The sequence below is a fragment of the Vanellus vanellus genome (assembly GCF_965231255.1).
Source record: "Vanellus vanellus genome assembly, chromosome: 8".
In the NCBI taxonomy this organism is placed as follows: domain Eukaryota; kingdom Metazoa; phylum Chordata; class Aves; order Charadriiformes; family Charadriidae; genus Vanellus; species Vanellus vanellus.
The window spans coordinates 24,984,904-24,997,153 of record NC_138913.1 but is presented as its reverse complement, the minus strand read 5'-3'; the positions used below and the strand labels follow the sequence as shown (position 1 = coordinate 24,997,153).

Sequence of the window (12,250 nt, the reverse complement as noted above, 5' to 3'; positions counted from 1 at the left end):
ATGATACCTTTTCAATACAAACACAAGCTTGTGGGTTTTTTTATAGGATGAAAACTGCATTTCCCCCTATCAGCTCTAATGTTTCCATTGTGCAAGAGATTTATCCTGATAGATTTTAGCCCTGGGCGCTATGCCTCCCCCAGCATGTTCAGGTTAGTGCAAATGCTCTTTGTGCTGGCTTTAGTTGTAACAGCGTACAGCATGTGCTGCAGCAGCATACATATTTAAACAGGCTGTTCCTTTACAAGCACATGTTCAAAAGATTTTATCTAATCAAATTTTAAATAGGAAATTACTTGTCTGACTTCACATCAGAAAGCTATTCCTTTCCCTACTGCTCCAGATTGGATTATTAGGACTTCACTACTAAATGGTCAGCAGCGTGTCTGAGTCACCACTCTTCATTTTGGGCTATAAATATCAGATGATGATTTATTACTTGGCAGTTTCAATAATGCAACGGCAAATTCTCTTTAATCTCTTTAATTTGAGGTGAACAGCAAACACTTTTGAAAGCTGAGAATTTCTGAGGTTCTCTGTGCAAATAACGGCTAAGCCTTGGGCACGCACAATGGGGAATTTCCCCCTCATCAATTGATTTCAAAGACTCAAAGGGGTTTTCATTGCCCATACTGATCTAGTCCTGCTTATCTTTTTGCATTAACTGTTAACTCTGGACAACAATTCAATGGTAAATGGGCTAAAACGGGGATTTTCAGAAGGTTTAATGATTTTTACAACTGAAGGGAATGAAGTCTGAAAGAGTAGTTTTTACCCTTCTAAGTTACCTGGATCATCCCCGTTTAACATTCGTGCTTCACCTGGACTTCAGATGAGAGTTTACGATCTGCACAGTGCCAGAAATCATACCATCTGCTTATTCAAAAGTTGATGTTCGCTCACTAGAATATACAGTCGTTGCTCGTACCTCTTCCAAAACACTAATTACATTTCTACTAAACAGCACCAGACAACTGGGTCTTACCCCTTTCTGGGGAAAGCTGCTACCCAGGTAGGTCGCTTGTGCAAGGTAGGTTTGCTCGTGCAAATCATGTCTAGATCAAGAACGTGCATCCTTTCAGGATGCATTAAAATAGGAAATGGACTTAAATCTTGCTGAAACGAAGACTAATTTGCAAACTTCAGAGAAGTGTTTATTTAGAAGACAAAGTCTAATGTGATACAAGATACCTCAAGAGATAAAAAAGATTTTAAAAGTCTCTCAATTTCAAAATATCATTTAGTCACATTCAAAGTTTGGTTGGTTCCTTATGGTATTTTATTTCAGAAATAATTCAAATCTGGCTTGAAAAACTATTAGACACTCACAGAAGAACAAGCACAATAAGGGGGTTGAGGGACTGATTAAAGGCGGCAGCCTAAAGAATGTTAGAAAAATCCACCTAAACCCTAAAAGACAGGAAGACAAGGACAGAAAACATTTTCTGATGGTGAAATTGAGGAACCCAAACTAGGAATAGAGATGTCATTCAGAAAAAGAAAAGCTTCTGATACAACTATACATGAGGGGTCATTAATTGAGGCAAATGGAGGAAATCAGATTAAAAACACTATTACAAGAGGTGCTGTAGGATCCTGTATCCAGCTGACTTTCCCATCACTGAGAACTATGATGAAGACCCTTAGTAACCTGTAATTTAGAGACTGCAGCCCGTTTGCACAGATTCACGCTCCACAATCCAGCATGTCATATAGAAACAAAAAGGTTTTTAACTTTACTGTTCTGCAAATTACACCCAGTTCCCGGGTTTGGGGCTAGCAGATGGCGTTATAGCCTCCTTGAACGTGCACAACACTCTGAAATGCCTCTGAAAGTTGTCAACCGTCCTGTCCATCCTGGAAAGTGTTAAATTTCAGGGAAATATTACTTAACTGCTTTCAGGATTGAAGGACAGAAATAAACACTCCAGTAGACAGGAGACACTGTGGGATAAATCAGATGCAAAATCACCTCCTGAGGAACAATGTGCCTAATCTTTGAACTCTTCTCCAGGAAGGTATTTAACTATGTGCAAGATCATCAGCTGGTTTAAGTTATTTTAAGTACCTTGATCTCAAGGCAGCCAGATCTAGCCCTATAAATTCACAATCCTGTTGATATGTCACATACTTCATCCTGAAGTTCTGTTCTTCTTGTAGTAAATTGAGTATAGAGTACAGAGCAGTTGTACTGTGCTCTCTGTTACTGTAAAACTGAACTGCGCCTTCTTTCAGGGTATTGTTTTGATCCTAAATGTCTCAGCTGATACCTTCTGATGTGTTGGCTTCAGGCACAGCAGCACTCCCTTAAGGAGTATTATTATAGCTTAAAATGGACAATCAAAGAATAGAAAACCTCAAAATGCATACCTGGTGTACTCAAGGCATCTTCTCCTTAAAAGCAAAGACAAAACACCCCCAAGAAATATCGGTTCAAGAAAGGGAGGGAAAATAAACCACACAATTCTTTTCCTCCTTTAAAAGAACAGCGACCGCTTACGCTCATGAATCATAAAACAAGGGAAGGTGGCAGCAGGGAGAAACAGAAACCGGATTTTTATTTGTCAGTGGCTTTCACTTCTCGTTCCGCTGCCAGACAGCTGCACTATCTGCCTTTCACTCGCTGTATACAATGAGATGACAGAGGGTTTCCTAGAGCCTTTAATATTGCAGTAATTCATAACCTTACTTTAATTAACCTGGAATAATTTATCTTTGGAATAAACAAGGTGCTAGGTTTGCTTTTACTATCTTCCTTTCCTGGAGAAAGGTGGATTTTATCCTCCAGGTATCCCCATGTGCAAACCTGATGCTTCTCACAGCTCAGACAGTATTACTAAAACGCTAAACCAAAGTAGCATGGCAAATGCTTCAAACCAGCGTGGGCTATACGAGTGATTCACCATATTTAGTTCCTCGCTCTCCTGCTGCTTTCACTGGTGAGCAGGCAAGGGCTCCGGAGGAGGAGGACAGGTACGCAGAGGTGCCGCGTGGCACAGCGCAGTGCGAGGAGCGGGCACTAGCATCACTGTCACTTAGCGATGACCAGGTAAGTGTTCCCTTGTGTGGCACGAAGACTAACTCGCAGGTGAACGTTTTCCTTCGGCTTGCAGGACTGTTTCGATAACTTACAGCATAATGGCATTAGCATTTTAAACTGAGCTTCCATTAAGTTATACGAGTTATCTATTTTGAAGTAATTTGAAGTACCTTTCATTGTTAACTCCTCTTAATTAATTTTGGCTTTATGGCATTTTGGGGGCAAATTGCCTTAGCCTTCACATTTATCCTATCACTACTTGGCATGACCGAGATATTACAGCTCTTAAGTGAATTTCTTGTCAGAAGGATCTAAATCACACAGCTCAGGAGAATTACTTGAAGAGGGTTGGTTTTACTCTCCATTTAGCTTGGCCTCTAAACCCTGGGTACCAGCCTGATGCTTGCAAATGACTTCCACAGAAGTAGGCATTACGAGCCTGGGGTCAAAGTATCTACCTGCAGACTGCTCTTGGCCTGAAGCAAGAAGTATGTTCTGCTTCATGTATTTAGTAAGGCAGTTTTTCTTGGAAGCTTGTCTGTCTTGTAGTTTTAGCCCCCACACACCAAGTTGCCTTCTTTTGTTCATGCTCTTTGTGGTCTGACTGCGTTGTTCCTGTTTGGAGCCATTCAGCTCTGTAATATTGTTGTTTTTAAAAAGTCCAATTTATTAAAACACATGAGAAATAGCGGTGAGTGTGAATCCACTGGAAAATCAGATCAATGAGTTTTCAGTTTAGTGCTGTTTTCAAAACACATCTCAAAAATACAGGTACACATCAAGTTGCTCCTGTGGTCTAGGTAAAATATTGCTGATCAAGTTAGTAAAAATTGTTCTGCTATAATAAGTGCATTCAAAGGACCCAAATTACTGGTAGTATTTTTCATAGAAAGTTGGTAAAAGCGCGTTACCCTTTAGTGATCTACAATGCAGTCTCTGATAACGGCTCATACAGAACTACTGCAAACAGTTAAGCCCTGAATGCCTTTATCTTGATCCCTCCAACGTCTAATTTCCCCTTATGGAACAGTGCATTGGAAGGCTTTTTACCCTAAGCAACTGAAGTTCTTTAACCTTTTAATTTTGTCTAAATGGTGCTAAAATGATCAAAAATGTGCTGTAATTTACATTTGTCTGGTGAAATGGTAAAATTAAGTTTCCCCGATTACCTTTTTACCTCTTTGAAGGTACCAAAGAGAGTAACAAAGTTGTTCAGAGTCACAGAGCTGGCACTTGGTCTGCAATTCCTCTAGCTAGTGTTCTCATTACCATCAGGAGAAATTCCTACAGGGGATGTGTTTATCCGGTCATGCAGAAAGTCATTTCTACAACTTGGCAAAAACTCCTGTCTTGTTGGGATCCAGGCAGGAGAGCTGGTGGTACTGGGCACTCTCTCACCTCAGGTCTAGGAGTGAAAATCTGAAGGAACCGAAATCCCTTTCCTTTACACCTCAAACTGTCATGTAAATGCTGAGGTTGAGGAAGGATTAGGAATGATTATACTCTTCCTTCTCACATGCATTTCAGTTTAAATTATACCATGTAATGAAGGACACTAAAATGACACATAATACCTTATCCCTGTGTCGGTAGATTATAAAATAGATTTAATTAAGGTTAGAGAGGTGGGGAAACCTTTTACTTTCTTCCTTCCCTCCTCCCTCAATGCTCTCTCTTCCTATCCCCTTCTCAGAAGCCCCCTCTCAGCTATCTTCTGATGCTATTTGCACAGAAGAGGGGCTGCAGGAAACGTCACTGTCACCCAGAGAAACGCTTAGCAAAGTGTGCCCACAAGGTAACAGTGTGACAACACCACAAGGCCAAAGTAAATCATCTCCAAATCAGATCCTATCAAGTTCAGTAAGCATTAATCAAAATCTGTACTTTTCACCCTGATTATTTAGGTTTCTCTGGTTTTCTTTGCTCCCACGTCTCTTCCCAGATTGCATCTCTACAACAGAAGCCAAACCCAGAAATTTGCAGCTGTGGAACTACCACCTGCCTCTCCCCACGCGTGCTGAAGGCCGGCTGGCAGGGTTTGCCTACGCTCCTCTTCACAGAGGCTCATGTCTATCTACCACCCCAAATGACAAATATAAAGCTTTGAAATCACTGAGTTTTCTTAAAACTCGACCTTATATAAGGGCTTAAGTTGTTACTATGCTTTTTTGTGGATAGCATGAGGCATTTACACTAAGGGTAATAGAGGAATTTATAGGCTCTCTAATAACGGAGCTGGAGATAAAGTGTCTTGTGCAACAAAGGATGTAGAAAAATGGCCACGCAAGGCAGTGGGATGGGGATGAGGCATGATGGAGAGGTTTCTCTGGGCAGAAAGACGGAAGACCCTGAAAATGCAGTATTTCTGCGAGCTAGGATCATCTGTGAGGAAAGTGAAGACGTGTGGCGATGAGAAGTTGATGAGCATGGCTGACTGCCAGCAGATATTATGATCTCAGAATATGGATGTTTTGTACTAATAATTACAAAATCAGCAGCTGTACAATTACATATTTGGATAAATACAAGTGTAAGCGCATCCTGTAACATGGTGAATGGAAATGAAGTACGATTAAAATGACAGCTCATACACTAATATTGATGCCTAGAAAAGACAGACAAGCCGGAAGAATGCTAAGTTAATAAAGGATAAAAGAATCTTGATACTCAAAAAGAAAAAACTGATACTGACAACATCGAAGGGCAGTGAGAAAAATACGTTAACTTTCCATAGCTGTTGAGAACAGATAAAGATCAGACAGAAGACATTAAGAAAAAAGCAGATTTACTTGTCTGCACTTATAAATGCATTCTGGGGCAAAAAAAAAAATCCTTCTCATATGCCCTGAAGAAGAAATCTACAACCAGGATAATCTCTTCTGATACTCTGCTAGAGCAGAAAGATGCACTGAAGCTGTGGACTATCTAAATAACCAAGAAGAAAGCCAAGGGTTGGAATCATGTCATCTGAATGTGCTAACCAAGTAAATTTGTTATAGATTCCCACTCAGGCACTGAAATGTGACAATAAGCAGAGTATTCAACTGAGAAAAATGTCGGAAATCAGAAAGTTCTTATTAAAGGGAGGGAGCTTCATGAAAGAATTAGGAAGAAGTAGAGAATTAGTATAATATAATATTAGGATTAGGTAAACACTGGGCAAAAATCACAGTAGTAAAGCACATTTGACACATAGTCATGTTCAAAGCCTGGCTGGGATGTCACAGGATGCGTCTGCTTATGGAATGCCTACACTGACAGATATGATTTTAAAGTATTATTTAAAATCTGCTGTGCCTAAGGGTCAGCACTGCCCAGGCACTTATTATCCCATGGAAACCCAGTGTTTTTGGGATGGGGACAAAGCAAGAGCCCACTTCTGTGTGGAGCAGGCAGGCAGCCAGGGGAAAGGTAAAACCCATGTCCCTGTTTCCCAATGATCTAAAGTTTCAAGGCATGTCAGAAGGACTGGGGTTAATATACGGCCCATCTGAGGGCTGAGGTTTTTGACAGACATATAGATTATACCCACAGAGGGGTGAATCTGGTGCAGAGACTACAGTTCACGTACACCAGACGTTTTGGCTTTGTCTATTCTGTCCAGTGGAAGACAGGCCCAAGGACAGGCTAAAATATATATTTTCTTTAACCTGTGCCGTTTGTCTGCCTTGCCAGCAAGAGTACAGCTATAGTCCAGCACTAGCTACCTTCCCTGTGACTTTGCACGATGCTGTATCGGGCTCCTCTAGAAAAACGCTTGAATTAATTTCTGTCTTACCCTAGCTATGTGAAACATACGGCTTCATATAGAGTACAGTGACACGAGCTAGTGAGCGAGCCCAGGAATACCTCTGTCCCTCCCATCCCCGGACAGCTGTGCCTATGGACCCATGCCAAGAGGTGGTATCAGCACAAGCTTTCTTCAACATAACACTCCTCAACTTCCACAAAGCCTACAGCTCTATGTAGGTGACTTCAGGCTTGCACTAACCCCAGGCCCCTGCCTGTGTGCTACACATTTCCTCTAAACTTTGTTTAGTGGCTAATCACCTGATGATTTCCCTGAAGAGAGATCTAGTGTTGGTTGTCACTGCTTGGGTGGGGCCTCATCACAACGTACAGCTGTGCAGCACAGCTGGGAATGGGAAATCCCCTACCCGAACTTCCTTCCCACTTTTCACTGAACAGACTGAAACATTTTTTTCTTTTCTCCGAACAGCAAGAGGCAGAACGCAATGTGTATCTGTTGCTGTTCTGTCTTTTCATGAGCAGCAGGATGCTAATCCCTCTCCTAGTAAATATTCCTGTGGCTCGATCCTGCAGGGCACTGAGCAACCCCTGCTCTTCTCCATCCCACCCCCTCCTTCACAGTCCAGTAAGGGTTTAAGAATAAGTACTTACATCAGTGGACTCACTTTGTGATTGAAGTTCATGTCAGACTATGCTTAGGTGAGCAGGCAGTGCTTAGCGAGGTTCAGGCTGCTTCACCCTTCTGCCTAGAAACCTACGGGACTGAAGAAGCAGTGCGAACCACAGAGCAACTTCCCCATCCATGCTCAAGATTTATACGGCTTGCTTTCCTCTTCTTAAACGTCTCCTAACGAAGCTTTGTTCAAAGATGATTAACAGATGTTGTCATTAAAAAGTTGGTACTTGCCAACAAATAACACATGGGTCTGCTTGAGAAACAGGGCTGTTTCCACAGCTTTCCCCAAGAAGAGATACTTGTGGTAATTGGTAAGGCCTGTGAGAATATGACATTTTAAAGTATCTTCTACCATACATAATTTCCGAAGAGAACGCTGTTTTCCTGAGAATTTGTTTATCTTGTTCATATGAAATCACTTGGATAAACCCACATGATACAGCATAGATAATTAAGCCCATTATGATTAAAGGAGTAAGTGGTGACCTTTGTAGATAACAATGAACCTGACAAGCAAAGACTTATTTGTAACAGAAGTAAACAAAGCCCCAGCACTAAATAGATAGCCATGTATCTTAATTGAAGACAAAATAAAATGATCAACTGATACGCAGAAATGATTCTCAAACGCTAGAAGGTGACAAACAAAACGTCAGGATTTTACTATCCATTGCCAGATGAGCTGAAATGTACGGATGGCAATCCCCAACCGAAAAAAGATATTGGGGAAAAGGATATGTAGGATGGACCTGGCTGGAATATACAAGCACAGAATCATTTCTGTGTTTACCTACCCGGTACACACTGAAATCGAAAACCTAAGGGCCAGGCCCTCTGTTAGCAATTTGGAAAAGCAAATTGGGGAGATGGCAGTGCACCCCGTCCAGGGAGATCTTTTAAGACCTGCGAACAGAAATGTTTTGAAGGTGGTAACCTAGATATTGCTGAAACTCCTGGCAATGTATTGTTAATGAAAAGGTTTGGTTCTTTTTCTGGGAGGTAGAAAGGAATGAGTATTCAGTAGGTTTTCAGAAACTATTTAAAAGCAATCTGAGTCTTTTGCAATGCTCTCAGCACATAAATTGTAAATATCATTTTCATATAGGTTTCAGATAAATGACAGATGTAGTACATTTTTACTACATTCTAAATTTAGCGTTTTAGAAGTTGACATCGAAATCCTTTCCTCTCTTTTCTCTTTTCCGTGGACCTGTTGTTAAAAGCATGACTGCTCTGCCAAAAAAGTCTGTTTTGAAAGGCTTTTATTCCTTTTTTATTCCTTTTGTTCTACCGTATGACTCCATGCTACAACAGGCACTGATGAGCTCGGTGGCATTTTATAGCTATCATTTATGTCTCATCCAAACCTGCTGGAGTCAGTGAGAATATTCCCATTGACTTTACTAAGCTTCAAATCAGGGTTTTATTTGGTATTTAGCTTTAGCTTCAATTCACGTCTCAGTTCACTGTGTACTTCAAGCAAGCAAGGAACAGTCAATGTTGTCATATTCCACTTCTACAAAACAATGGTTAGGTGTACTTGACAGGTTTTAAGTTGAGGAAATATAATAAATTCGCAGGCTGTACAGTTAGAAACACCATCTTACAGACACACAGCAAGAGGAAATTCAACTAATCTGATGTTTGTTTATTTCTTTAACATTCTATTAAAGCAAAGAAGCTCTATAATGAGATTACTGCATTTTATCTCTTAATTGTATCCAGATATGCAAAACAGATTTAGTGCTAGTGGCTTGTATACAGTACAATATTTTAAAGCTAATTATGAAACAGCATTACTATTGTCACACGATAAAATACTTATTCGTACTGTTATGAATCAAATACCGTTTTCTAAAATTAATTGTAATTAAGTTTTTAATTAAATATAAACCCTACTAAATTCTGAAGCAGCTAGTTATATAAATATAATTCTTTTAAATCCAGGATGATATCCGCATAAAAGAGTTTAATTAAATAGATTGCAAAAAAAGGGAAAAAAGAGACAGTAAGTAGTTTTCCATCATAAAAGCCAGCTGTGTCAGGTCTTCAAAGTATTCAAGTTTTTATTTTTGAACACCTGAAATCTGCCATTGTCCATGTAAGCATGCATACACATCCTCCCAAACCAGTGTATTAATAGTTTAATTGTTCATTGAAGAGTAGTTAGCACCTGGATTTTGTTTGTATTATTCCACATAGAGAGGAAAGTGCATTAAAGATTTACCTTCCCAAATCCCCAAGGCCCAAAACATCTAGCAGCCTTTTCATTGCTTATGTATATAACACAATGAACAATAAAAAAGTTAAGCAAATATTTTTAAAATAACGTTGTATCAAAGTTCTTCTGTTAAAAACATTCGTGAGTAGATGGTGAAAATCTCTACTTGATGTTAGTTGCGATTACTTAATAATTTTAAAATATACTGTCCCTTGGTGGTAATACTTCATGTATCTTGATGATACAGCTCGTCAATGCAAATTAAATTTCAGGGATTTGTAATCTGGTACTGAAAAACTAAATCTAACATTTTGCACACATTTCAAAATATGTGTTTAGGGTCAGTTTTCCTGAACAATCGTTCATAATAGGAACAACTGAAGACTTGACTACAAACTACTCACAGCTTGTTTGCAAGTCTTACTTGGGTATGGAATACCTTTTCCCACTCTCCACTTACTGGTAAAGGGACAAGGAAGAGGCACCTGTTTATCTCAGCAGAATGAAGCAGCAGTTTAAAACTTACCTGAGATCCAGCCATCTTAGTGAGCGTTATTTTTCAACACTATTATACCTGTTTTTCATATACTTGCACATCCAAACCAAATTGTATTTACACACGCTATGGTAATTAAAGCAGTTACATTTTGATGAGCTGAAATGAATCAGGGCTCCCAGTTAAGACAAACGAATGATATCAAGCACTTAGAAGCATCTCGCGTCTTACTGACTTACTATAGTAAGGACTCAACTACGTACTAAATTGCCAGTATTTTGGTGGAAGCTATGTTAGATTCTGATGCTGATTCTACATTTGATGACATATTATCCAAGTAATTTAATGAAGAAATATTGCAGAATGCATATCTGAGACTATCGAGAAATTTTATTTAACCAGCAGCTCACCACTAGAAACAAAACAATACTTCATGTGTTTTTTCAAGAATACATACTTTGAGCCAACCCTGTTTGGATCACCCTTCAGTATCATTATGCAACAAATAAATATTTATGTTCACACTTAGCACAGTCTATAAGGACATTAATTTCCTATTTATTTGAAGAGCCCACATTATCTAGGAAGGCTCTTCCAGTATTTCTGTGATCTAGATTTCATTGCAGATATTATTCACTCTAAATTTAAGTCTTTTATCTGTATGCCAAGTGTTAAATTATATTGGGTTACTGTCTGTATCATTCTATTTTTACTGCAGCTCCTCACAGATTAAGATTCAAATCCTTTGAATTTAGCAGGATTTTGACAGTAATTCAAGCAGTGCAAGTCTTAGGTCTGTCCACCTTATTGTGACATTCATGAATTTCTAAACTCTGTATGTGTCTACAGAAACTGCATTTACCTGCTGTGTGAATCCTGTCACCGGATCCTTGACAGCCATCCTCATCATCACAATCTCCGCTTGACTCCATCTCTTCACTTCTTCCACCCCCACTGCCAGCATCTCGGGAAGCCCATCTTTCCAGTTTTAATTTTGCCTTCTCAGCATCCAGCTGAAATGGAAGAAGCAAAAACCCAACAATGGTCAGAATATTTACACAGTTCCTACCTCTGGTGACCAAGCTGGGTTTATAAATCAACAAGCACTTTCTCGTTCGCTTTCAAGAAGAGCTCAACAAGTTGGAGGGTGTTTCTGGCCGTGGCATCCAAATATTTTGGAATTGGAAAAACAGACTATACCATCAAATTTTCTCCACCACAGATGACCAGGGACACATCATCAAACTTTTCATTGAAAATACCACATCTACCAATATCATCACAGGGAGGTCTAGTCCTGCAGGTTTTCCTCTTGCAAACCACAGTTTGGAGATCACTGGGGACTTATTTTGGGTTATTTACAACTGAAGACCACACGATATACTTGACAACCTTTGAAGAGTTGAGGGTATTTGCTAGTCTTCGTTATGGGTTTGGTCACTTGGAAACCTTGGCCCCTGGATATGGTTTTTAAGATGGTATCATTTAAGATGCTTGTACCAACTGCAAGTTGTTCATTAAATTTCACTTGAAATATATTTCTTGGCCTGAATGTAGAATAAGAAAGCCTTTTCTAAAATAAATCTGAATGTGTCATACTAGGTCACGCTTGCTATAACAACATATTTACTACCCACACTCATCTTTTTGATCTTTAGAGAACTCTTTCTCCTTCTGTCGCCATGAACAGTTGCCTACCGTCAGTGCTGTGGGAATAAACGATTTTGCAGTTCACTGGTAGTTCCAAAAAATGAAAAATACCATTTCATTTTCAGCAAATCTAAACCCAGCCTACTCAGGGAACAACAAGAGCAGCACTATTTGGGAAGAAATTAAGTAACTGGCTTAGCCTAATACATTCCGTCAAGGAAGGACGATTCAGGAGAAACTTGAAGCTGCCCCCCCCACTTGAGAGGAACCCCTCCTCGTTGAGCTACAGGGCCCCTCTCCTGTTGGAGCTGGGCCATTTTTGTCTATTTCAGAACCAAGGTGCTCCACGTTCCTCAGTGGTCAGGTTCCCCTCAGCAGCTCACATCTGTGGTTGCTTGTGTGAAGGAGACTTCAGGG

The 12,250-nt window shown here is 39.9% G+C and overlaps 1 protein-coding gene across 1 annotated transcript in view; it reads right to left on the bottom strand.

Annotated features, from left to right (window-relative positions):
- LOC309675052 (glypican-5-like) overlaps positions 1 to 12,250 on the bottom strand; it is a gene marked incomplete at its 5' end in the record, with an annotated part of 391,179 nt that overhangs the window by 86,674 nt on the left and 292,255 nt on the right. Inside the window, one exon of the mRNA XM_082487256.1 lies at positions 11,046 to 11,196. Within this exon, the coding sequence (XP_082343382.1) occupies positions 11,046 to 11,196 (151 nt within the window). The remainder of the gene's footprint in view (positions 1 to 11,045; positions 11,197 to 12,250) is intronic.